The sequence below is a fragment of the Mustela putorius genome, unplaced genomic scaffold (genome assembly GCF_011764305.1).
Source record: "Mustela putorius furo isolate JIRA1106 unplaced genomic scaffold, ASM1176430v1.1 tig00003909_pilon_pilon_pilon, whole genome shotgun sequence".
NCBI lineage: Eukaryota > Metazoa > Chordata > Mammalia > Carnivora > Mustelidae > Mustela > Mustela putorius.
In genome coordinates this window covers 34718526-34745665 of record NW_025422057.1, presented here as the reverse complement: position 1 = coordinate 34745665, position 27140 = coordinate 34718526, and the positions used below count along the sequence as shown (strand labels likewise).

At 36.9% G+C, this 27140-nt stretch overlaps 2 protein-coding genes across 4 annotated transcripts in view; one reads left to right on the top strand and one right to left on the bottom strand.

Annotated features, from left to right (window-relative positions):
- Window positions 1–27140, bottom strand: part of FGFBP3 (fibroblast growth factor binding protein 3) — a 132473-nt gene that overhangs the window by 40525 nt on the left and 64808 nt on the right. Inside the window, exons 3-5 of one of the 3 annotated variants that reach the window (XR_006603254.1) lie at window positions 3412–3484; window positions 1210–1375; window positions 13–981 (exon numbers count right to left, since the gene is read on the bottom strand). The gene's annotated coding sequence lies outside the window, so the exon portion shown is untranslated. Of the gene's footprint in view, window positions 1–12; window positions 982–1209; window positions 1376–3411; window positions 5130–27140 lie in introns of those variants that run through there. The other 2 variants (XM_045068949.1, XM_045068950.1) reach the window with 2 other exon arrangements.
- Window positions 1–27140, top strand: part of BTAF1 (B-TFIID TATA-box binding protein associated factor 1) — a 98753-nt gene that overhangs the window by 26397 nt on the left and 45216 nt on the right. Inside the window, exons 5-15 of the mRNA XM_004749665.3 lie at window positions 2855–3018; window positions 6127–6263; window positions 9069–9198; window positions 9460–9528; window positions 10805–10894; window positions 11797–11892; window positions 11990–12166; window positions 13229–13369; window positions 14811–14935; window positions 18117–18237; window positions 26815–26919. Coding sequence (XP_004749722.1) covers window positions 2855–3018; window positions 6127–6263; window positions 9069–9198; window positions 9460–9528; window positions 10805–10894; window positions 11797–11892; window positions 11990–12166; window positions 13229–13369; window positions 14811–14935; window positions 18117–18237; window positions 26815–26919 — 1355 coding nt within the window. The remainder of the gene's footprint in view (window positions 1–2854; window positions 3019–6126; window positions 6264–9068; window positions 9199–9459; window positions 9529–10804; window positions 10895–11796; window positions 11893–11989; window positions 12167–13228; window positions 13370–14810; window positions 14936–18116; window positions 18238–26814; window positions 26920–27140) is intronic.

The following is a 27140-nucleotide window of genomic DNA, read 5'->3' as shown; positions in this document are numbered from 1 at the left end:
TTGTTTCCTGACTTGTTAATTTTAGCCATTCCGACTGGTCTGAGGTGGTATCTCACTGTGGCTTTGATTTTGTATTTCCCTGATGCCAAGTGATGTGGAACATTTTTTCATGTGTCTGTTGGCCATTTGTATGGCCACTGTCTGGAGAAAAGTTTGTTCATTGTTCATGTCTTTGCCCATTTCTTGACTGTATTTTTTGTGGGTTTTTTGGGTTTTGAGTGTGATGAGTTCTTTATAGATCTTGGATATTAGCCCTTTATCTGATATGTTGTTTGTGAATGTCTTCTCCCATTCTGTAGGTTGCCTTTTGTTTCGTTGACTGTTTACTTTGCTGTTTAGAACCTTTTAATCCTGATGAAGTCTGAGTAGTTCATTTTTGCTTTTGCCTTTAGAGATGTGTCTAGCAGGAAATGGCTGCAGCTTAGGATGCAAGGGTTACTGCCTGTGTTCTCCTCTGGGATTTTGATGGATTCCTGTCTCACACTGAGGTCTTTCATCCATTTTGACTCTGTTTTTGTTTATGGTGTAAGGAAATGGTTCAGTTTCATTCTTCTGCATGTGGCTGTCTAGTTTTCCCAACACCATTTGTTGAAGAGACTGTCTTTTTTCCATTGGATATTCTTTGTTGCTTTGTTGAATATTAGTTGGCCATACAGTTGAGAGTCCATTTTTGGGTTCTCTGTTCTGTTTCATTGATCTCTGTGTCTGTTTCTATGCCAGTACTATATTGTCCTGATGATTATGGCATTGTAATACAGCTTGAAGTCTAGGACATTGTATTTAAAAGAAAAAAACCTCTACGGGTAACTAATACATAACAAGGATTGCTGATTAGTGCTCATTTAAAATTCTCTAATTAGATTTTCTTTACATGTCTGTTTATCTGTGTTTGTTTCCTCATACATGAAGGACACATACATGATTAGTATAGGTGCTAGGCTGCTCTTCCTTTGCAGTTGTGTAGGTTATTTCCTCCTTTCCCTGGAATGAGAAGTCTGATTTTGGGTTCTGTGTGCGTGTCATGGACTAGTATTACCAAACCATGTATGTACTATTTCTTCCTATACATACAGAACTATGATAAAACTTAGTTTATAAATTACATGTAAGAGATTGACAACAATAATATAAAATAGAACTATTATAATGATATACTTTAATAAAAATTATATAAATTTCTCTAGAAATGTCTTCCTGTAATATACTTACCCTTCTTGTAATGATGCGAGGTAATAAAATGCCTAGATGATGAGATGAAGTAAGGTGAACGACATAGAGATCATGGTGTAAGTGTTAGGCTACTATTGTTAGCCTAACGACCTGAGGATATGTCGAAAGCAGGATCATCTGCCTCTGGACTGTTGACTGTGGGTAACTGAAACCATAGAATGTGAGACCACAGATGAGTGGGGATTACTGTACCCCAGTTCCCATTCCTCCCTCCCTCCTGCCCCTGGCAACCACCATTCTACTTTCTGTCTTTATGAATTTGACTACTTTAGGTACTTCATATAAGTAGAGCCTTAACAGTTTTTGTCCTTTTGTGATTGGGTTGTTTCACTTAACATAATCTCCTCAGCATTCATCTATGTCTTAGTATATGTCAGAATTTCCTTCCTTTTTAAGGCTGAGTAATATTCCAGTGTGTGTTTATACCACATTTTGTATATTCATCCATCAGTAGATACTTGGGTTGCTTCTACTTTTTGGTTATTGTAAACAATGCTGCTATCTTTGAACATGGGTATACAAATATGTTTTTGAATCCCTGCCTTTATTACTTTTGGTTATATACCCAGAAAAGGAAGACTGGATCACATTGTATTTCTATTTTTAATTTTTTTAGGAACTGCTATACTGTTTTCCATAGTGGGTATACCATTTTACATTCATACCAGCAGTGGACAAGATTTTCAGTTTCAGGGTGCCTGGGTGGCTCAGTGGGTTAAAGCCTCTGCCTTCGGCTTGGGTCATGATCCCAGGGTCCTGGGATCGAGCCCCGTATTGGACTCTCTGCTTGGCGGGGAGCCTGCTTCTCCCCGACTTCTTTCTGCCTGCCTCTCTGCCTACTTGTGGTCTCTCTCTCTCAAATAAATAAATAAAATCTTTAAAAAAAAAAAAAGAAAAGGATTTTCGATTTCTCCATATCCTTGCTATGTTGGGGGCCCATAGGTGGTGTATTAAACTAAGAACATGCAGATTATGACCTGCTGAATGAGAATGTATAAACGACCCACATGGAGTTGGCACGTAGCTCCCCAGCATCGAGTTACCATTTGGGGAAAGTGAAATACTCAGGTTGTTTTGATTGAAGACATGATTTTAGTTCACTCGCACAAAGGAAACAAAGTCACATTGGGCATGGAGCCTACTTAAGAAAAAATAAATAAAATCGGTTTATTTCTCCAGGAGTGGATCTCATTTTATATATATTTGAAAATTAATGAATATGTCAATGAAAAGTCCTAGAGTGTTTTGTTAGCTAGAACACTATTTTTGTTTTTTAAAGATTTTATTTATCCATTTGACAGAGAGAAATCACAAGTAGACAGAGAGGCAGGCAGAGAGAGAGAGAGGGAAGCAGGCTCCCTCTGAGCAGAGAGCCCGAAGCGGGACTCAATCGCAGGACCCTGAGATCATGACCCGAGCCGAAGGCAGTGGCTTAACCCACTGAGCCACCCAGGCGCCCCTAGAACACTATTTTTAAATCATAGTTAGGGCTCAAAGAGATTGTGAGTATGGTTTGTTTTGTTGTAATTTTAATAGTTAAAATTTTTAATCAAGTTTGGTCTTCATTTAGTAGAAAATTTCTTAAATGAGATTTAGAGGAAATGCATTTCTTTTCTGTTTAAAGGTGAAGTGGATCCTAAAGAGAGGATAGCACGCCAGAGGAAACTGTTACAGAAGAAACTTGGTCTTAATATGGGAGAAGCCATTGGAATGAGTACTGAAGAACTCTTCAATGATGAAGATTTGGATTATACCCCAACTTCAGCAGCTCTTGTAAACAAACAACCTGTAGGTAAAATCTTTGGTTGTTCGATTGCAAGTAAAAACACAACGGTTTTGGCTCATATTGCCATTTAATTGCAGTTTAAAAAAAATGCTGTTCTGCTAATTGCTGCTTGTACCATCATATTTTAGTATCTTCTTAAATGGATTTCTAATACCAGATACTTTTTTTTTTTTAAGATTTTATTTATTTATTTGACAGAGATCACAAGTAGGCAGAGAGGCAGGCAGAGAGAGAGGGGGAAGTAGGCTCCCTGCTGAGCAGAGAGCCCGATGATGCACAGGGCTTGATCCCAGGATCCTGGGATCATGACCTGAGACAAAGACAGAGGCTTTAACCCATTGAGCCACCCAGGTGCCCCTAACACCAGATTCTTAAGAGACAGAAGTTCAACCTACCTTGCAGACTCTGAGTTGACTGTGGGGGATCTTTTAGGAGTTACTGCTGTTGAGAGATCCTAGTTGCTTTTTCCTTTGTTTTTTAGTGGAAAAAAAGAATAGTAAAATGCTTTGAGAATGTGGAAGATAGTAAGGGCTAGTATGATGGTACTAAAAATCTTTAGAGCTATGACTTATTCTTTTATTTGAGAAAGTAACAGACATGGTAACAAGGACACTTTCAAACAGTGCAGAAAAGTATACAATATGAAGTAAAAGAAGTTTTCAGTAATTGACTCCCATGTCCTCGTGCCCCACAGACAACCCTTTATAAATTACTTATACATATATACACGAGTATATGTGTCTTTTTAAATCATATTTACCTTTTCCCATTTCATATAGCTGAATGTATCAGCATATACAGATCGATTATACATTTTTTGATAGCTTCATGCTCTATTGTTGTATTGGCTGTACCATAACTTTGCTCTGCATTCCTCCCTTTTCCCTATTCTTCCAATTTCCACTGGATGCCTACATGCTGCTTCTGCCCTTTTCTTTCTTTCTTTCTTTCTTTTTTTTTTAATGTCCCAGCTGTAAAAGCTATGACTGTCTCCTCAGAAAAATTCATGCAAGTGAAATATTACCATTCGAGTGGTTTGGCATTCTTTCCTCTTGCCCCTGCAGTATCTTTTAGGGTTTTCTAGTCCTTGTTAGAATTCCTGCTTTGTAGTCATGGAACATTTACCTTCTCTTCTTTTGACCTTTGCCTTTTCCTTTATACTGGTTATTCTCCGAACTATCAGATTTTGGTAGCTTTTTAGGGTTAAGGGAGTATGTGTTGATGAATAACTTTTGCAGACAGGAAAATAATTGGAACATTCTAGAGGAAAAAAAGAGTATAAAGAGGCAGAAGGTATAATGACATCAGGAAGGAACAGAGAGAAATGGGGTACAAAGGGAAGCATAAGGTGTAAATAAATAAAGAAGACAATAGAATAAAGGAGGATGAAAATATAGTAATGTGATCACAGTGTGGTAATTGTGTATGATACCAAAAAAAGGTGGGCCGGGTATATTAGAGAAAATAGGCTGTAGATGGAATAGTTGTATATGGAATGGACAACAGCCAGTTTGAGGTTTGCAGGATCCAAGTTGGGTTGGTCTTATAAGTCATGGACCTATGGTAGGAGTTGTTTAATGTTGCCCTTTGCCCTAGGTTCATCACTGCTTATATTTATGCCAGTGGTCCCTAGACCAAGACTATAGCAGGGCATCCATATGAGTGATCCTGATTGGTTATCAAAGTGTGAATTTCAGTTGACTCTTAATCTGTTGTTGAGAGCAGAGAGGATTTTTAGGCTTGAGTTCAAAGCATTTCTATCTCATAGCCTTTATAATGTCATGAATGGAAAAGAGCAAAAATAGGAGACAGGGGCCCCTGGGTGATGCAATCTGTTGAATGTCAGGTTCTTGGTTTCTGCTCCGGTCATGATCTCAGGATTGTGAGATCTCGAACCTGGTATCAGGCACTGAGCTCAGCAAGGAGTCTGCATAGTTTCTCCATCTCCTCCTACGCTTCCCGTGTGTGCATGGGTGTGCTGTCTCTCTCTTAAGTGAATATATAAATCTTAAAAACTCCAAAAAACACAAAAGCAAAAAACAGTAGACAGTGACTGCTTTAAGAAGAAAGGAGCAAGGGGCGCCTGGGTGGCTCAGTGGGTTAAAGCCTCTGCCTTTGGCTTGGGTCATGATCCCAGGGTCCTGGGATCGAGCCCCAGTTCTGGGAGAGCTTCCCCCCTCTCTCTGCCTGCCTCTCTGCCTATTTGTGATCTCTGTCTGTCAAATAAATAAATAAAATCTTTAAAAAAATAAAGAAGAAAGAAGCAATATGGGCTATGTTGACTATAGGATGCTGGGGATCACTTATGGCTGTAATTTTTAGTTCTTTCAACAGATGGTTATTAGTATATTGATCTTTATTATAACTTTTGGGTGGTGTTATGGTTGTTATTCTGTTTTTATTTTAAATCTGGTATAATTTAACATACAGTCTTATATTAGTTTGGGGTGTACAATTTATTGATTCAGCAATTCTGTACATTACTCAGAGCTCATGAAGATAAATGTACTCTTAATCTCCTTCACCTGTTTCACCCATACTTCCATCCACCTCCCCTCTAGTAACTATCAGTTTGTTCTCTATAATTAAGAATCGTTTTTGGTCTGTCTCTTTTTTTTTTCTCTTTGTTTTGTTTTTTAAGTTCTACATATGAGTGAAATCATATGGTATTTGTCTTTCTGTGACTTACTTTGCTTAGCATTATCCTCTCTAGATCCATCCATGTTACTGGAAATAGCAAGATTTCATTTTTTATGGCTGAATAATATTCCATTTTATCTACATACTGCATCTTCTTTATTATTGTGGTTATTTTGAAGTATTACCTTTTCTGTGAAAACCCTCTCTGTGGGTTATGATCCTACATTTGTACCACATCTGTGACAATAAAAGTTAAGAACACAAGCATCTTTTGGGAATTGGAAGAATAGGGAAAAATGAAGAAGAGAGTGAAAATATGGTAGAGCCATACAACAAAATAGCACGATACTGTTAAAATGTGGTCAATTTGGATATAGTGAAATTTATAGTCATAGTCCTCTTCTGAGGCTAAGATTGTGGGCATTTTTTTTAACTTCCAAAGTTAAAACAGCATTCTTTTGTTCTTTTAGACTCTCCAGGCAGCTGAATTGATTGACTCAGAATTTCGAGCAGGAATGAGCAATAGACAAAAGAACAAAGCTAAAAGAATGGCCAAGTTATTTGCAAAACAGAGATCCAGGGATGCAGTGGAAACTAATGAGAAGAGGTAGTAACCTTTTTTTGCTTATTCATTTAAAATACTGATGCTTTGTAACTTAAATCTGTGTCTGTTTGATTTTTAAAAACATTTGCTGACATTGTCTTTGGCATGGAATACCATTTGGATTGTCGTGCTCAATTTTCAGAGATTATTTACTAGTTCTAGGGAGGAGGACAGCTTCCCCAGAATAATTTACATATGAAGATTTTTTTTCTTACTAATTGACCTTTGGGTGGAGGCTGAAGCTCTTCCAAGGGAAGTGCATTCCAGGTAGAGAGAACAAGTAGAAATGCCTTAATCATAGACTGTTCAAGAAACAGAAAGACAATATGTCTAGGATGAGTAGACAGAAGTGAGGCTAGTACAGTGAAGTCAGAGAGAGATGGTCTAAGGGCCACAAGTTAAGAAAACTATGTGAATATAGAACTGTCCCAGCATTACATCATCTGTCTTCCAGCTTGGGGGCTAAGCCAAATAGCAGGTAATAATAAAGGTTGGTTTACCTAATCTTGTTGTAGGAAAAACTCCAGACAAAATCACTGTCCTCATTTTTTTTTTAATGTAGTAATAAAAGTGGTATCTGTGTATGATTTGGAACAACATTTCTCAGAGTAGTTCAAAACAACCTTCTTCTGAAGCACTTTGAGGAATGTATTAAAATACTGTTTTTGATGCTCCACTTAGCTGTGTTGAATCAGGATCTTTAGTGGTGGGCTAGAAGTGTTTGAGTAAAGAATAAATTAAATGCTTGAGAACTTAAAAAGTTTTTTTGCAGGTGACAGAACCTTTTGTTTTTTCCATTCATATAAAGCTAAAAAGTAAGTGTCCACGGCATTTATTTAAAGACTAGGCACAAAGGGGGAATAAATAACAAAAATCTACTTGTTATACATTTTTACCTGGGGTTAAATTGTTTTTTTGTTTGGTAGGGGGTTTTTTTAGTATGAAAATTTTATGAAGCCTTATTAAACTATAAAGTTTTTTAAGTGAACAACTCACTAGGATTGTATATAGTAATTAATGTTTCTATTGGCTTTGTTCATATAAGCACATTTACAAATATTTGAATATTGAAATAGTTTGACCTTATTTTTCAGAGTTTAAAATTCATTCATTCCACAAATATTTATGACTGCCTTCTAAGTGCTAGATACTGTTTTAGGCCCTCAGGATGCATTGATGAATAAAATAGATAAGAATTTTGCCTTCATGGAGCTGGTATTCTCTAGAGGGAAAAATAAAGGAGGAAGATGAGGGGCACCCGGCTGGGTCAGTCATTATAGCATGCAACTCTTCATTTCTGGGCTGTAAGTTCCCCACGTTAGGTGTAGAGATTACTTAAAAATCTTTTTTTTTCTTTTTTCAATGATTTTACTTATTTGAGAAAGAGAGCACAAGTGGGGGTTGGGGAAGAGGCCGAGGGAGAGGGAGAAGCAAGCTCCCCAGTGAGCAGGGAGCCCAATGTGGGGCTCAGTCCCAGGACTTTGGGATCATGACCTGAGCTGAAGGCAGATGGTTAGCTTAACCGACTGAGCCACACAGATGCCCCCAAAATAAAATCTTTTTAAAAAAAATATAAGTAGGGGCGCCTGGGTGGCTCAGTGGGTTAAGCCGCTGCCTTCGGCTCAGGTCATGATCTCAGGGTCCTGGGATCGAGCCCCACATCAGGCTCTCTGCTAAGCAGGGAGCCTGCTTCCCTCTCTCTCTCTCTCTGCCTGCCTCTCTGCCTACTTGTGATCTCTGTCTGTCAAATAAACAAATAAAATCTTTAAAAATATATATATATATAAGTAAGTAAATATACTATATATATGCATATATCATGTTAATGATAAGGGTCAAGAAAGACAAAGGAGAAAAAACAAGGAAGGAACATGTGAAATGTTTTGTGGGGAGTTTGAAATTTTAGGTAGGATGGTCAGAGAGGGATTCACAGAGGTGGCTTTCATTAAAGATCAGAAAGAAGTGAGGATACCAGTCCTATGAATATTTGGAAAAGACATTCTAAGTAGAGGAACAGCAAGGGCAAATGCCTGGAAGGAGAAACATGCCTAACAATTTCAAGGGCAGTATGATGACCAACCAGTGTGGCTAGATTGGAGAGAGCTAGGGGAAGAATAATAGGGAGTGAATTAGGGGAATAATAATTAGGAATGATATTCAGGAGGGTCAGATTTCTTTCATCACCTTTAGAAAAAATGGTTGGTCAAATAAGTCATTGAGATGGGGAGGATATTTATAGAGAATAATGCTGTGTATAACTTAACTGTGCTAATTTTCCTTTCTGTTAATACTGAATAAAATAGTTTTTATTTACCTTCTCTTTTGTAATGCTTTACTATACTATTTACTGATTTTTTCAAGAACTAGTATGATTATAGTATGTTACTCAGTGTATTAGTTCCTCCAGGGTACAAAAGCCTAGTAAAATTATGCTGGGCCAGATTTAGGTTGTTAGACAAAGACAGTTTAAAAAGGAGAAGAGCTGGTTGTTGAGAAGAAGTAAAAAAGACTTGTTAGATTTGAGATTCAGTTTGAAAGCAAGAATTCACAGATCTGTTTTACATTTAGCAGTGAGGATAGGAAAATATAAATATAAATATATATATATATACATACATATATTTTTAGGAGAATATATTTTACTCAAAACTTTTTAAGTGGTTAATCTTATTTGGTATATGAAATTTTAAGCAAACCGTATAAGTAGAATATGGCAAAACATTTGTTCAAATGATGAATTCTCTTACGTGCTTTGTGGTTCACATTATTCCTTATTAACTTTTTTAAATGGTGCCTTTTATTTTTTAGCAATGATAGCACTGATGGGGAACCAGAAGAAAAGAGACGAAAAATAGCAAATGTTGTTATTAATCAGTCTGCAAATGATTCCAAAGTCTTGATTGATAATATTCCAGACAGTTCTTCCTTAATTGAAGAGGTACTATTGAAATGTCCTAAGGTGTCTTTTGAAGTTGTTTGTTATTTTTCATGCTAATATGTCGGTAGATAGTATTTAATAATCTAGCCATTGAGAGAAATTTTATTATAAGTATCTTTACTTCATTAGTAAAAAATTTATTTAAAATTTTAAGGCCTATTATTACTAGATCTACAAATAAATACACTTTATTAAATTACCTAAATTGTTAGCATAAAACAGATCTTTTGGATTAGTAGTAATTCTGTTTTTCTTATTCAGACAAATGAATGGCCTTTAGAAAGCTTTTGTGAAGAACTTTGCAATGACCTTTTTAATCCCTCCTGGGAGGTAAGATTTCTTCATTCCAGCTTCTCTCAGCTCTACTTTTTTTTTTTTTTTTTTTTTGCTAATAAAGGGAGTCATGTCCAGCACAGTCTGTTTTGTTAGGGTCCCTTTTCTTCCTTGTGTACCTCTCTGAACCACTGACCCAGGCACTTCATATCAATCACCTTCTAAGTAGAAAACTTGAGACAGATTTTTATCTTCCATACACATAATTGTCCTATTTCTTTAGTGAACGTTCTTTTCATTTTTTTTTTTTTAGCTGTAGTATAAGGACTTGCATATCTCTCCTAAATAGTAAAAACTTTTTTACATGGACAGTTTTGATTAAGAGCAGTAGTTTCCAAACCAGCTTTTTAGTCTCAGAAATACTTCTTTCAGTCTCAGAAATACCTTTTTTTTTTTTTTTTAAAGATTTTATTTATTTATTTGACAGAGATCACAAGTAGGCAGAGAGGCAGGCAGGTGGGGGGGGGAGCAGGCTCCCTGCTGAGCAGAAAGCCTGATGTGAGGCTCAATCCCAGGACCCTGAGATCATGACCTGAGCTGAGGGCAGAGGCTTAACCCACTGAGCCACCCACGTGCCCCTCAGAAATAAATCTTGATCAGATCCCAATATGTAAAAGAGATGAAAGTGAAGTACCTCTGATTGAAGTTGAGGATTGGTCGTCTCAAAGCATTCTGTCCTGCGTTGGTTGGCTTCTGGGTAATTTAAAAAGCACTGCTTTGGAATACCTTTTAGCATTTCTGTTCCTTGGTGTACTTCTGTTTAAAGTTATTCAGTTCTTAAATTGAGTCTTGAATACGTGAGTGCAGCATCAGTGGCCCATTTCCTTCTTTAGATGACACTTCAGAAGGCCACGGGGTGATAGTGAGGCATTAGTCATGAGACAGTTGAATTATTTTCTTTTCACATTTATCCTGGTAGGTTTGGAACTTAGTTTTAATATATATATTTCTAAAATATCGATGTTGGACTTAGAGGATAATGCTGAATGCAGATAAAGGGTAGGGAAGTGACAGCCAAATAGATTATTATCCCAGAAGGATTTTAGAATAATTGTGTTCTTTCTTAGTTTGATTTTAGAACAATTTGACATAACCAAATTGTGAAATTAATATATATAATTTTTCTTAGAGAACAGAAGAAAAGCATTTTTTCGAAGTGTTGCTTAAGTTTATTCTGATTTCTTAAAAATGTAATATCCTTTTTCATATGGAAGAAAAGTTAAACTCAGTTTCTTAAGCATTTAGTCTCTGACATTTTTTTCTTTGTTTTTAGGTTCGGCATGGTGCTGGCACTGGACTTAGGGAAATCCTTAAAGCTCATGGAAAAAGTGGTGGTAAAATGGGAGATAGCACTTTAGAAGAGGTAAGTGTAGTAAAGGACTGGTTATTATGAAGTTTCAGTAGTTGGCTTCCTTTTCCCAAGACAGGAAAGTTAACAGAGTTTGGGCCATGACATAGAAGTGATAAATAGTTAATAATAAGAAATATGGAAAGATAAATATGAGGAAGAAAGTAAAAAGGTTAGGAAGAAGTCTGTTTATTAACAGAAAGAATGAGTTCACAGGAAAGATGTTCAGAAACACTGAGTGGAAAAATATGTAGAAACAGGAGTATTTGAGCAGGATATAGTGGACTGGGAAGTAAAGTAAGGAATAAGAGGATAGTTTGGAGGTCACTAAGCAATATGGTGTAGCATGAGACACTGGTAATAGGATAGATAATAGATACATGACAGATAAGACTGAAATCAGCAACTTTGAGTAGTTTCTTAATTTCTTTTGGAGTGCAAGTAACATAATAGAATTCATGAATTTTAAAGATTTTGGTATGGTATGTTTGAACCTAATCAATCAACAAATATGATGTGGTTAATATTAAAGGTAGTAATTGGGACTATGCTATGTTTTGGTTATTGTCAGACTAAAATAGTCTGTCCCAATATTTTTTTTTTTAATTTTTTTTTTTTAAAGATTTTATTTATTTATTTGTCAGAGAGAGAGGGAGAGAGAGCGAGTACAGGCGGATAGAATGGCAGGCAGAGGCAGAGGGAGAAGCAGGCTCCCTGCCGAGCAAGGAGCCCAATGCAGGACTCGATCCCAGGATGCTGGGATCATGACCTGAGCCGAAGGCAGCTGCTTAACCAACTGAGCCACCCAGGCGTCCCTGTCCCAATATTTTAGATTTGATTTTCAACCTGATGTTTCCTCAATCCCCAATGTGAAGTATGATCTTGATCTGTTAACTAAAAAATGTTTGTTTTAACAGATGATTCAGCAGCATCAAGAGTGGTTGGAAGACTTAGTTATTAGACTCCTTTGTGTTTTTGCACTAGACAGATTTGGAGACTTTGTTTCTGATGAAGTAAGTATCACCAAAAGGAGACTTTGCCCAATCAAATTTCAAATTCAGCAGAAAAAGTTTTTTGTAAATATGAGTTTTCTTCCTTTCTCATTCATAGGTTGTGGCTCCAGTTCGTGAAACTTGTGCTCAGACATTAGGTGTTGTGTTAAAACACATGAATGAAACAGGAGTTCATAAGACTGTGGATGTACTGCTTAAGTTACTGACACAAGAACAGTGGGAAGTTAGGCATGGTGGTTTGCTAGGAATAAAGTATGCTTTGGCAGTTCGTCAGGTAAATACTTCAGTTTTTGAAGCATGTATGGGAGAGTTTTTTTCCTCTCTTAGTTTACTTTCATTAATTATATGAAATGCTCCTAGATTCTTTATGTTACAGATAAGCCAGTATTTCAAGATTTGCCTTCTTGAGGTAGTGTCATAGAACTAGGTGGAGCTAATAAGAATTAAAGTACAAATCAAAAGATGGTTTGTTAGGTTTGAAGACCTGTTCTTGTTTTATAGCAAGACCAGTTCTCAGGGAGGTTTTGTAGTGTAGGATCATACGAGTAGCCTGGGTGGGCTAGCTCTTTTGGGGAGATTGAAAAAATAGGTTGGAGTTAGGAGAAGCAGGAAAGGATGACTTTCCTGCCTTCTTCTCTGCCTGCTTTTGGTTATCTTGGTGTTGAATAAGGAATAGAAGCTGAGGTTCCAGCACCTCAATATAGCCTTACCTTGAAAACATGTTCTGATGTTTTAAGCCACATTGAGTAATAAAGTACTTGATACTGTTGTAGTCTTTTTCAGACGAGATCGGGCGCGTTCAGGGTGGTATGGCCGTAGACTGTTGTAGTCTTTTTCAAATGGGATTAGTTACACATAAGCTTCTATTAAGTTATTTTTCTTTCTTTTTCTTTTTCTTTCTTTTTTTTTTTTTTTTTTTACATTTTTATTTGTTAGAGAGTGAGTGAGTACTAGTGGTCAGGGGAGCCAGAGGGAGAAGCAGACTCCCTGCTGAGCAGGGAGCCTGATGCAGGGCTCAATCCCAGGACCCCAAGATCATGACCTGAGCTGAAGGCAGATGCTTAACTGACTCAGCCACGCAGGTGCCCTATGTGATTCCTTTTTAATAAAGATTGGGATTCATGAGGTGCCTGACAGGCACAGTCAGAAGAGCATGTGACTTATGATATCAGGATCGTGAGTTCGAGCCCTACCTTGGGTGTAGAGATTACTTAAATAAGTTAACTTAAAAAAAAGATTAGGATTTATGCTTTCTTACAGTAAATTTAATAAAAAATGTTTAAACACAATAATTTAATTACAAAAAATTAATTTATTTTGATATACTGTTTTACAGGATGTAATTAATACTTTATTGCCTAAAGTTTTAACTAGAATAATTGAAGGACTTCAGGACCTTGATGATGATGTCAGAGCTGTTGCTGCAGCATCGTTAGTACCTGTGGTAGAAAGCCTTGTGTATCTTCAGACACAGAAGGTAAATTAAATATTTTTCCATTTTCTTCTACAGAGCTTGTTTACATTCGGGGCGTAGAGTATTAGGAAAAACTGAGTAGTTTTTACTCCTACATCCTCCTATTTTTTTTTTTTTTTTTTTTAATTTTATCTTTAAGTAATCTCTATACACAATATGGGGCTCAAACTTACAACTCTGAGTTTTTTTTTTTTTTTAATATTTTATTTATTTATTTGACAGAGATCACAAGTAGGCAGAGAGGCAGGCAGAAAGAGGAGGAGGAGGAAGGCTCCCTGCTGAGCAGAGAGCCCAACGTGGGGCTCGATCCCAGGACCCTGAGATCATGACCTGAGCTGAAGGCAGAGGCTTTAACCCACTGAGCCACCCAGGCGCCTCACAACTCTGAGTTTGAGAGTGTCATGTTCTACCATCTGAGTCAGCCAGACACCCCATCCTCTTATTTATTTATTTTTTTTTTAGATTTTATTTATTTGCTAGAGAGAGAGCAAGAGTGAGAGAGTGAGTGAGCACAAGCAGGGGGAGCAGCAGGCAGAGGGAGAAGCAGGCTCCCCACTGAGCAGGGGGCCTGATGTGGGACTCGATCCCAGGACCCTGGGATCATGACCTGAGCTGAAGGCAGATACTTAACCAACTGAGCCACTTAGGCATCCCCCATCCTCTATCCCCCATCCTCTATTTTTCTTATGATAGATTGTGCTCTGATGTGTACAATTTCACTTACATATTATCCTTGAAGGAGTGAACTTTGTCTACTAATCTACTTCCCTTCCATGTACAGAATATACATAGGGAACATCTTTGAGAATAAAGCAACCCTTTCTTCTTTATTTCACTCCTGGTTTTTAGACATACGGGATTCTTTTTTTTTGTTGTTTTGATTTTGGTTTTGGCTTTAGATTTTTAAAATCTGGTTTCATTTTTTGAAATGGCCTCTTTTACAATCTGTCTGACTTTCTTTTCTATTATTAAAACCAGAACACATATATTTGGAAGTGCAGCAAGCAGTATTTACTTAAGAGCTCAAAAACTAAATTTGTCTTTTCTTGATGATTAGTATTGTTTTAAATATATTAAAGTTACTTTACACAGAGCGTCATGTCTTGTGTGTGTACACTGTATTGTTTTCAGAGTTTGTTTTTTTTACACAAAATAGAGTATTGGCACAAAATGGAGTGTTGGCTATCTTAATTCCTGAATTCTCCCTTCCATTATGAGCCTGGTAAGAAAGGGAAGTGGGAATTGCCAAAGTAGAGTTGAGTGGCATTTGAAGAGGAATAGAGAATTACTAAAGGCAAATAATGTCTCCTTAATTTTGCTCAAAACTGGTACTGTCAAAGGCATGGGGATTGTAAATGTTTTTGAATCATTAGGGGCTACAGTCTGGTGTGGCTTGTGGATATTTTGTGTAAAATAAATGTTTTCTTAATAACTGATCTTATAGGTACCCTTCATTATAAATACATTATGGGATGCTCTTCTGGAACTAGATGATCTTACAGCTTCAACAAATAGTATTATGACTCTTCTTTCATCCTTATTAACTTATCCTCAGGTCCAACAATGCAGGTAATTATTTGTAGTTAGTGGGAGTAAAGTAAAAAGTGTTTACATACATTTCCAGATAATGAAACCTAAAAATGAAAGCCTAGCATCTTTAAGAACAGCACCATAAGTTGGGGATGTCAAAGACTAGTATTTTCAAGCAGCCTTTTCTTTTACTCTCTAACCACCAGTATATTTGGGGCAGGAAGGTAAAATGGTCATATTCTTTACCTTTTGGCTATTTTGGTTATATAATTTTTCATCTTGCTCATCCTATGATAGTTAACTTCAGAAATAGAATCACTGCATATTATCTTCATCTCTAGCCCCAGAATTTAGAATTTCAGCTTTATTTAGAGACATTTAGCTAAAGAATTATCATTGAATATCAGCATTATATTTTCCAATATTTGCTCCTCTGTGAACTTTTTCTTTTTTTTAATAATGTCTATTTTTTTTTTTTTTAAGATTTTATTTATTTATTTGACAGAGAGAGAGATCACACAAGTAGGCAGAGTGGCAGGCAGAGGCAGAGGGAGAAACAGGCTCCCCACTGAGCAGGGAGCCTGATGTGGGACTCAGTCCCAGGACACTGGGATCATGACCTGAGCCGAAGGCAGAGGCTTTAACCCACTGAGCCACCCAGGCGTCCCTGAACTTTTTCTTGTAATGTTCCTTCCAGCTCTTGCTCTTGACTTCAATAATTACTCATCAGGAAGGGAATACATAATAATGTAATATAATGCCAAAGGTAGAGATTGAGTGAGGCTAAACATAAACCAAAAATTTTAAGTGTCACCTGTTTTCCTCTCCTGATAATTGAAATAAAGTTCAGCTCATTAATGTTTTCCCTACCTTTTAGACTGCCACTGAATTATACTGTTACTATTAACAGTATCTTTGGAGAAAAAAAATAGCACACACACACACACAAATAGTATCTTTGGAGATATTGAAGAAAAAATTCATATGCAACTCTAAAAACCAGAGATGAGAAAATTAAGTACTGTTCATTCTTAGCCTAGTGAGGATGTTTCATAAATATTCATATGATTATGATTATAAATGATTTCTGGCTCTTTGAGATGTATTAAAAATATGTACAGAATATTTCAAATAATAACCTTCTGTGAACACTCTGTTAAATTTAGGCCAGTAGGACAGCCTATAAGTTGGGATAGCGAAGTAAGTGCCTATAAAAGCAAAGGAAGAGAAAAAGTGGTAGTGTATATATATGGGATTTTATAATTTTCAGGTACTTTCTTTTTTTCTTTTTTTTTTTTTAAGATTTTATTTATTTATCGGGGGGGGGGAGGAGAGCGAGCACAGGCAGACAGAATGGCAGGCAGAGGCAGAGGGAGAAGCAGGCTCCCTGCTGAGCAAGGAGCCCGATGTGGGACTCGGTCCCAGGATGCTGGGATCATGACCCGAGCCGAAGGCAGCTGCTCAACCAACTGAGCCACCCAGGTGTCCCAGGTACTTTCAATTAGTAGTGAAAGCTATAGGGATTTTTTTTTTTTTAAAGATTTTTTTATTTATTTGACAGAGACACAGCAAGAGAGGGAACACAAGCAGGGGGAGTGGGAGAGGGAGACGCAGGTTTCCCGCTGGGCAGGGAGCCTGATGTGGGACTTGATCCTAAGACCCTGGGATCATGACCTGAGCCGAAGGAAGGCAGATGCTTAACAATTGAGCCACCCAGGCATCCCAGAAACTATAGAGATAAAATGAGTTCATCTATGTGAATGCCCTTTTCAAGCTGCAAAATGCAAAAGTTTTTAATTACCCTACATCAGAAGTTGTCAAACTTTTACTGCAAAAGCCCAAATGGTGGTAGTTTTGATTTTGTAGGCCATATCATCATTGTCAAAACTACTTAGCTATGTCATTGTAGTGCAAAAGCAGCCATAGAGAGTATATAAAGGAGTGAACATGGCTGTGTTCCAGTAAAACTTTACTTAAAAAAAAAACAGTGGGTGGAGTGGGTTTGGACTATGAGCCTTTATTAACAGCAGCCCTAAATAAGGACTTAGGACTTAAAAAAAAAAAGTTTAATAGATAGTGTCAGGAAAGCTGGATAATATAAGAAAATGAAAAATCTGTTAATTCAATGTGAAATAATAAAGGTTTTAATTTTTTTGAAGTTGCATTTTTGGAAAATTTGCTTCATATGTTATGTTTGGCAGATACTTTCCAGCTTATGTAAGAAATGCAGCATGTCTTTGGGAGCATGAGCAGTCATACTATTAAGACCTTGTTATAATACTTTTACATGGATCAAGTCTGTTTTAGCATCTCTGTGCATGTGTTTAAGTTAGAATTTTATGAGTAAATTTACTAAATGTGTAAGTAAATGTAAGAAGTGATGTTGCATATAAACTGCAAGTAATGAGTATAGTGTTAAAAGATAGGCCTCCTCAGGAACCACAAAAGAATATATAGTTACACTTGCTGTATTTTTTATTCATGCCTTTTTCTACAGAGTTACATATTTCAAATGCTATTTATAGATCATTTTCTAATCTAAGGTAATTTTTATAAATGCTCATGGTTGTGGCAGGAATCCTGTGGTCCAAGTTATTAGCATTGATGTGGCTTTGCATGTTTTTCCACTTAAATTCTAATCTGTGAAGGAAGATAGTTGAGGTTTCTTTTCTTTTCTTTTTTTTTTTTTTTGAGGTTTCTTAGTAATGCTAAATCAAGATGAAAAATTTCAAAACTATTACCATACTACCGCTTGCTCATTTGATATGTGACAGAGGCGACCCCAAAGAGGGGAATGTAAATTCTGTGCATCTAATGATTACCCATTGGCATTCACCATGGGAAAGAAGGAACAATTAACAATCTTGATTTTGTGTAGCCTGATTGCCAGTTGAGATACATGTCCCATTTTCCTGAGTAAGGACAGATTGAAAATAAGGGCAGTTACATTAGAAAGTTCTTATTTTAAAAAGGTAACTCATGGCATTAGTGCCATAGAACTTAATGTTCATATATTTTTTATGACTGTTTGCTCTGGCTACTCTGGTGCTATAGTAACAGTTGTGAATGAGGATTGTAAATGAATGTTCTTATGAAACTTGTATGTTTTTAGAATTTATCCATCAAGAAAGATACTAGGTTCACAAGGACATGGTTCGATAATATACCAACAGAGTTTCAGCTGAGAATGAGTAAGATTAATTTGTGTTTTCTTTATTAGTATTCAGCAGTCACTCACAGTTTTAGTTCCACGTGTCTGGCCTTTTTTGCATCACACTATATCATCAGTTCGAAGAGCAGCTTTGGAGACTCTATTTACCTTATTATCAACACAGGACCAGGTAAGAACTAATAACTATAGTGATCTTGAAATTATATAAAATAAGGCTGTATTTGGAGTTCTATAGTATGACCCCTAAAGACTGATGATGAAATTGCTAGGCACTTGCCTCCTCTTAAGAATTACTTAATCTTGGGCGCCTGGGTGGCTCAGTTGGTTAAGTGTCTGCCTTTGGTTCAGGTTGTGATCCCAGGGTCCTGGGATCACGTCCCGTGTTGGGCAGGAGTCTGCTTTTTCCTCTGCCCTCCTCCCACTGGTTCTGTCCTTCTCTCTCATTCTCAAATAAATAAAATCTTTTTAAAAAATTATTATTTATTTGAGACAAAGAGAGTGCGCACACAGAAGCAGGGGTTAGGATCAGAGGGAGAGTGAGGAGCAGATTCCCGCTTCATAGGGAAGCTGGTGTAGGACTCAATCCCAGGACCCTGGGATCATGACCTGAGCCAAAGGCAAATGCTTAACCACTGAGCCATCCAGGCACCCAAGAATTACTTAATCTTAAGAGCATGGTATTTCCAAGGGTAGTGTGTACTTCAGGAGTCATTTTCCCTTTTTATAAGCATTTCCCCTGCTTATAAAACGTCAGATTTCTATTTTAAAAATAACAGTAGGTCAAACAGAATACTAGAATTTGGGGAAATACCATAAGGAATCCATTCTGACATGCTGTTATTTGTGGGTACTACAGTTTGAGCCAGTCATATTTAAAAAGCAGTGGTTAATTATTTATTTTTAGACAATAGATTATAGTATGGGTATATGTCTTTCCTGTTTTCACTAATCATGCATTCTCTGTGAATTAGGAATATTAAAAAAGGTGGGGAGATATTCCATGTGGACTTGCTTTAATCTGCAGCATGGTATTGTGTTGCACTTCTGTGACTTAGTATGTGTAAATTTTGTTTTGCCTTATTTTTTTAGTTTTATCTAATCACAGTCTTCTGAGGAAGAACTGTCAGGTTTGTTTTATAATCCTCAGTTGATCAGGCATGACAAAACTGTCATGGGTTTTTCTGAATTTTCACTTCATTTCAGTTTTGTGGTTTTGTCCAAATGTTTTGATGGAAGCATTCTTAAATTTACTTTGGTTATTAGCCCTCTTGAAGTTACCAGATTTCTTCACTTCATGTTGTTCTTTATTATTTTTCTAATAGACTTTACTTTTTTTTAAGATTTTATTTATTTATTTGACAGAAATCACAAGTAGGCAGAGAGGGAGACAGAGAGAGGAGGGAAGCAGGCTCCCCGCCGAGCAGAGATGTGGGGCTCGATCCTAGCAGGCTGGGATCATGACCCGAGCTGAAGGCAGAGGCTCTAACCCACTGAGCCACCCAGGCACCCCTAATAGACTTAATTTTTTTTAAAGAATTTATTTGGTTATTTGACAGAGATCACAAGTAGGCAGAGAGGCAGGCGGAGGTGGGGGGGGGGGGAAGCAGGCTCCCTGCTGAGCAGAGAGCCTGATGTGGGGCTCCATCCCAGGACCCTGAGATCATGACCTGAGCTGAAGGCAGAGGCTTTAACCCACTGAGCCACCCAAGCGCCCCTAGACTTTACTTTTTTTTTTTTTAGACTTTACTTTTAAGAGCAGTTTTAAGTTTACTGAAAAATTGAGCGAAAAGTACATGGTTCTTTTTTTTTTTTTTCAAAGTACATAGTTCCTAATATGCCCCTATATGCCTGTACACACACACACAGTGTGTATTGTAGTGTAGTACATTTGTTATACTTGATGAACCAGTATTGATTCATTTAAAAAAATTATTTTGGCAGGGGAGTGCAGAGAGAGAGAAAATCTTAAGCAGGCCCCATGCCCAGCACGGAGCCTGCTGTGGAGCCTGATCTCACAAGTCTGAGATCATGACCTCAGCTGAAATCAAGAGTCACGTACTTAACGAGCTGAGCCACTTAGGCACCCCAGTCTTGATCCATTATCACTTAACTAAAGTCCATAGTTTACATCAGAGGTCACTCTTTGTATTGTAGATTCTATGGGTTTTGATAAATGCCGAGTGGTATGTATCCCCCATTACAGTATCATACAAAATAGTTTCATTGCCCTAAAAAAATTCCTTTGCTCCATCTAGGGATCCCTCTTTTCTTCCTCCCAAATTCTTTTTTTTTTTTTTTTTTTTTTTTTAAAGATTTTATTTATTTATTTTACAGAGAGAGATCACAAGTAGGCAGAGAGGCAGGCAGAGAGAGAGAGAGAGAGAGAGAGAGAGAGAGGAGGAAGCAGGCTCCCTGCTGAGCAGAGAGCCCGATGCGGGACTCGATCCCAGGACCCTGAGATCATGACCCGAGCCGAAGGCAGCGGCTTAACCCACTGAGCCACCCAGGCGCCCCTCTTCCTCCCAAATTCTTAACAATCACTTCTTTTTTTTTGGTCTCCATAGTTTAGACTTTTCCAGCATTTCAAATAGTTGGAATCATATAATATGTAGCCTTTTGAGATTGGCTTGTTTCATTTAGCCATGTGAAATTAAGGGTTCTTTTTGTCTTTTTGTGGTCTGATGACTCATTTATTTTTATCACCAAATATTTTATTGTATGGATGTACCACCGTTCATTTACTTACCTATTGAAGGGTATCTTGGTTACTTCCTGTTTGGGGGAATTATGAATAAAGGTTTTTTTTAAGATTTTATTTTTATGAGAAAGTGTACATGCACACGAGCAGAAGAAAGGGCAGAGGGAGAGGGTGAGAAAGAAGCAGACTTTCCTCTAAGTGAGGAGCCTGATGCAGGGCTGGATCCCAGGGCCCTGGGATCATGACCTGAGCTAAAGTCAGACAATTAATCTACTAAGCCACCTAGGCGCCCATGAATAAAGTTTTAAACATTCACGTGGAGATGTTTGTATGGGCACAAGTTTCAGTGCACTTAGGTAAATACCAAAGAGCACAAGCAGTATGTTTAATTTTATAAAAAAGTGTCTTCCAGGGGCGCCTGGGTGGCTCAGTGGGTTAAAGCCTCTGCCTTTGGCTTAGGTCATGATCCCAGGGTCCTGGGATCAAGCCCCACATCGGGCTACTTGTGATCTCTATCTGTCAAATAAATAAATAAAATCTTTAAAAAAAAAGAGAGAGAGAAAGTGTCTTCCAGAATTGGCTTATCATTTTGAATTACCCTCAGCAGTGTGACTTTCAGTAGAGAGACAATCTGAAGATATAAGCTAGACAGAAATGGGAAATTTCATTAGTGATACCATTAAAAATTTTTAAGGAGAGATAAAGAAGTTAAAGGCATAGATAACTAATACAAAAGGGTATCAGAAACACAACAAACATTAAAACTCAAAAAATAAAGGATCATGCACATACCAGAATAACGAAGAAAAACACAAAAGCAGGATACATCAGTGTTTTATTTTTCAGAGTACAGGTCTTTCATTTCCTTGGTTAATTGTATTTCTAGGTATTTTATTATTATTATTATTTTTTTAAAGATTTTATTTATTTATTTGACAGACAGAGATCACAAGTAGGCAGAGAGAGAGGAGGAAGCAGGCTCCCTGCCGAGCAGAGAGCCCGATGCGGGACTCGATCCCAGGACTCTGAGATCATGACCTGAGCCGAAGGCAGCGGCTTAACCCACTGAGCCACCCAGGCGCTCAGTATTTTATTATTTTTGGTGCTGTCGTAAATGGGATTATTTTCTTAATTTCTCTTTCTTTTGCTTCATTATTGCTGTATAGAAATGCAGATTTCTGTATATTGATTTTGTATCCTGTGCCCTTACTGAATTCATTTGTCAGTTCTAGTAAGTTTTTGGTGGAGTCCTTAGAGTTTTCTCCGTATAGTATCATGTTATCTGCAAATAGTTTTATTTTTTCTTGACCTGTTTGGATGCCCTTTGATTCCTTTGATGGACTATTTGGCACATGGCTCATCACCAGCCCCCTACAATTCCTTCTACACATAGCCATTGTCCTTCCAGAATATCATCTCCCTTTTTCCTCTCTCTGTCTTTACTTCAGGGAACAGGTGCTGCAAAATAGTTCTAACTTGTTCAGCTCACTGTGATTTTTTTTTCCTTTATCTAAAGTCATTAATAAGTGAACACTTAATGGCTTTTGTTAATTCTATGATCTCAGCAACATTATTTGCTTTCTGAGAAAATAGACTAAACCATGTCTGATAGTTCTGTTACTGTATTCTTTGCCACAGCATTTCCTGATGGTTAGTCATGTTCTTAAATTTTTTATAAAGATTTTTATATATCTATTTGAGAGAGAGCGAGCTTGCACATGAGTGGGGGTAGAGGCAGACTGAGAAGCAGACTCCCCCATGAGCAAGGAGCCAGACATGGAGCTCAGTCGCAGGACCTTGAGATCATCATCTGAGCTGAAGGCAGATGGTTTTAGCCATCCAGGCACCCCTCCTGGTGGTTACTGTTGATTGCTTCATAGCTATCTGCAAACTATCTTGTAATACAAGTTCAGTCTCTTATTTGCGGTTTTGAAATCCAAAGATTTTTTTGTAAGGTAGATAAACTTACAAAACTGCTTATTTGGTGGAAAAACGTGTTCATTCTGAAGAGAGACTGTTCATAAGACTTTATCCCACTAAATGTGCCCATTCACAAATTTTGCTTCAGAAATATTAACATACTTTGTTTGGGTACTACCTCAGACCCTGTTGAGGATATTATATAACATGCAGCAAATACAACTTCATTATTCTAAAATTTAAAAAACTCTGAATTTAAAAGCATACTTGGCCCCAGAGAATTTGGATGAGAGATGATAGACCTGTGGTGATAAAAATCTGTTACTTTAACTTGCCTTACTTATTCTGAGCTGCTTTCTATCACTATTGTTTCTTTAGTGGTGTAATGAAAAGATCGCATAACTAAGTAAAGAATCTGGGTTTTAACCTCAGCTCTACTGTTTGTTAAATTTATGACCTTGGTCAAGTATTTTAAACCTTCTGATGATAATCTCCATCCAGTCTTTCTCAGAGTTACATGGACTAAGTAAGAGAATATACATGAAAGTGATTTAAGATATTAATGCTATAAAAATATAAATAATAGTACATAGTAAGAACAATAATTAACACTTCTGGTTCTGGGAATTCTTTCCTAAACAGTTTGGAATTAAATATCATTCTTATGCCTCATATATAAATGAATGATATTTAATTATAGTAATAATCCAAGTTACTGTTGAGGGCTTAATTTATGCTGTGAAACCTGGTAAGCATGTAACATGGGTGCCTACTGCCATTCCTGTATTGCAGATGAGGGAACTGATGACCAAAAATTAAACTTCCACAAGTTTGTGTACCTACACAACTCATAGTAAGTTATTTGGCTCAGACTCAGGTCCAGTTCTGGCTGACTTTCAGTTTTAAATTTTACGTGGAGACAGAATGGATTAAGTATCTGTTGAATTGCTTTTTCACTTTTATATATGAAGTCATCTTAAGTACAAAGTGAAAAAAATGAACCCATCTTTAAATTACTGGTAGTTCTATTCTGGTTTCATTTTCTAACTTCTCAACCCTTTCCTCTCAATAACTGCAATGTTGAGGCTAAGCCAGGCTGTTGCTCAGTGCAGCAATACCCCTTAAAGACTGATGCCTTTATTTCCTTGAAAGTATTCTGATTATCTTCAGTGATTTTTTTGTTTTATTTTGCTTTATGAAACCGGAAGATTTTATAACAAAAATGTCCTTAATCTTAAAGTTTATCCCATGGTGAGTATGTATGTAGGCATGTACATCTCTAAAATATCCTTAAATAAAATGACAGTTAATACCATAGCATCTGTGATGTTAACATGTGAAAGTATTGGCAAACTTGGCTTCTTAGGGATCATTAAATAAGAACTTTTAGGGAAACCAAACTAATTAGGGCATAAAATCAAGGTGTAACTTTTTTTGTTAAACTGGCAGTTTGGCAATCAAAGTGAAGGACTTTACCACTTGATTTTTCCTTTCTGTATTGTCTCTTTAGCCTATGACTATGTTTGTACATAAAGAGTATATCTATGAGTCTATATGTCTATCAGTGAACTACTTTACTGGAATATCAGGATAACTAGCATTGTTACCAATAAGTGTTGTAGTTAGAACTTGACTCCTCAATCTAGAAAAATATGTTGGACATCAGTCTTTTGTTCTCTTGACTGGGTCAACTTTTCCGTTCTGCTTGTATCACAGCCAGTTTATGAGTCATTCCAAAATTTCAGTTACAATATTGACTTGTTTGAAAGGTATGCTTTAGCATGAAAATTTAGCATGAAAAAATACATATATGAGATTAAGTTGGAATCTGAGGATCTAGGATGTAAGAAATGTCTCATAAGCATATGTAGAGAGGAAAAGAAAGACCAAAAGAACATATTTAACTAAGATTGGCGTTAGAGAACATTAACATAATTAGGTATTGGCCAGATTTTGCAAAGACATTAAAAGCCAAGAGCAAAGGTTAAATATTTAGCTAACTTTTAGTAAATATTGGTTGGGTAAATGAATAGAACAGGCATTATAAATTATGTAAACACAGAGCTTGGTTCATTTTTGTGTGTGGGTTTTTTTTTCTTCTTCTTCTTTTGGCATCTTGCCAAAATGGGATTTCAGACCAAATTAATGAAAGAACTCCGTGTGATTCATCACTTTATGGTATCTTTTTTCCAAATCTCCTCCCTTGCAACCCCAAATCATTTGATATGGAGATAAGAAATGATGATGAATTTGCCTACAGGCAGGAATCAGCTGTTCATGTGAGTGATGATCAGACTGCTGCTTTTTTCCACATCTGACCCTTTTGTTGGAAGGTAAAAGATGGGGTATAGGAAAAGGGTACTGGTAAAAGCTTACTCTGTCAATTTTGCAAATTAGGGATTTATTACCAACTACAGTTGTGAGAGATTACACATATTACTAACTACTGTCTGACATGGACCATTTCCTATAAGAAATTACGGATTTATTCAACTAATATTTTAGTGCCTACTAGGTGCTTACAATTCTTTGGATACTGATCAGTGAAAAATAAGGTCTCTGCCCTCTGTAGAGCTTAAAACAGGAAACTAAACACGATAGGAGAAAAATAGACAGCTAGACAAGCTCTAGTAACATAAAGAGGTAAGTACCTGGTAGGGGAAGTAGAGGATGCTGTTGGATCCTATCTAGTGAGGTGAGTGAAGGTTAGGGAAGGTACCCTTCCTACTAAAAGTGAAGATTAAGCTAAGATCTGAAGAATGAGGAGAATTCTCATAGTAGCAGGTGAAGAACAGGGTCAGGAAGGAGCAGGATGTGAAATTCTGGAAGCAAGAGAGTGCATGATGGCACTAAAGAGAAAGTGAAAGGAAATTGGCTGGAGGGTAGTGTGAAGGAGTATAGATGGCTGGAAGTTTCACTTTGATTGTCTAGAACAGTGAACGGTCTGATAGTCCTTTATTTCCGTTTTCATCAACTCTATTCTGAGTTCCAGGAAGGCCGAATACAGCAAGGAACATCATTCTTAATAAAACAATTGGGAAAAAACTACCCCATCTGTGCCATACTCCATAACCATCAGTCATTTTCTTCAGTAATTCCCACAAATGCCCCTCTCCCTCATCTGATGCTCCTTACAAAAATGTTGGGGAATACATTTAGTACTAACATGAAGTGCTAGTAATTACTCTGTTAATTATTTAACACAGACCAAAAATTTTTTTTTCAAAAGCCTTGTAAAGCTTAAATTCACTTATGGCTTGAGTAATAGTGTTCCTGATTATAGTTAAACTTGGTCAAGTATACACACTGTGGTAGGAATTTTTCTGTATTTTAGTTTACACTGTGCTAGAATAATGCTAAATTATCATCAGCACTTTGTAGATATTCCCTAAGATTAGGGGGGATATTTTTGATAAGTATAGTCCTACTTAGTAGCATATAAAAGGCTGTTAACTACTTTTGAAAAAGTTCCAAAGAGAGGAATTTCAAGGAGGACAATTTTTAAAGGACTGATAAATAGTAATACACTCTTCACTGTAACCTGTTCCTTCCCCCACCAATCTAATTAAATAAACCTACAAATAAAAAGCAACAGCATTAGATCTCCTTCCTCAATAATTGTCTCCTGGAAGACAGGTGCAAAATTAGTGAAAATAAGTGGGTCGACTTTCAGATTTGCAAGATACAGATTGGCCCTGGATGGTCCAGATTATACCTTGCAGTATTTTAAGATAATACTAATAGTGAGCTAAAGCTCTATTACTTTTTGCAATGATATTGAAAAGGAGATGCTTGCACGTTGTTCAGGTGAAGTGAATTTGGCCTTCAGATGTTTTCCCAGTCTTGTCTTGTATTTTCTACTAAGTGGACTCCATGCTGTGCTACTAGAGAATCTGCATTTTAAAAATACTAGTTCTTATGATACTTAATTTCTCCAGACCATTGGAATAACATATGATACGGTTGCTCCAAAATCTTGTAAAAATTTATCACCCAGTCGAACCCTTTTGATAAAGCTATACCTACCATCTTTTTTGGTAACACTTGTATTATTTGACTTGTAGCTCTTCAAATAAGCTAACACCTAAGAATTCTATACTATAGATTTGATGCTATTTTTATTTTCAGAACTCTTCATCTTGGCTTATACCTATTCTGCCTGATATGCTGCGACACATTTTTCAGTTTTGTGTTTTAGAAAGCAGCCAGGAAATTCTGGACCTCATTCACAAGGTACACAGTGAATATATCGGTATTCTTTTCCCCAGTAACTTAGTAGATTTTTAAATTTTTTCATAATTGCTGTACTGTTGTTGCTCAGAGATTTTAAAAAATTGGAAATCAACACATTTGAAAAGTGTGGAGATCTATGAGACAAGGAAATAGGATTCTTATGGAGTAAAATAGTTAAGTCTACTAGGCAAGTGTTTAAGCACTTTTTTCTGATAGCCTCA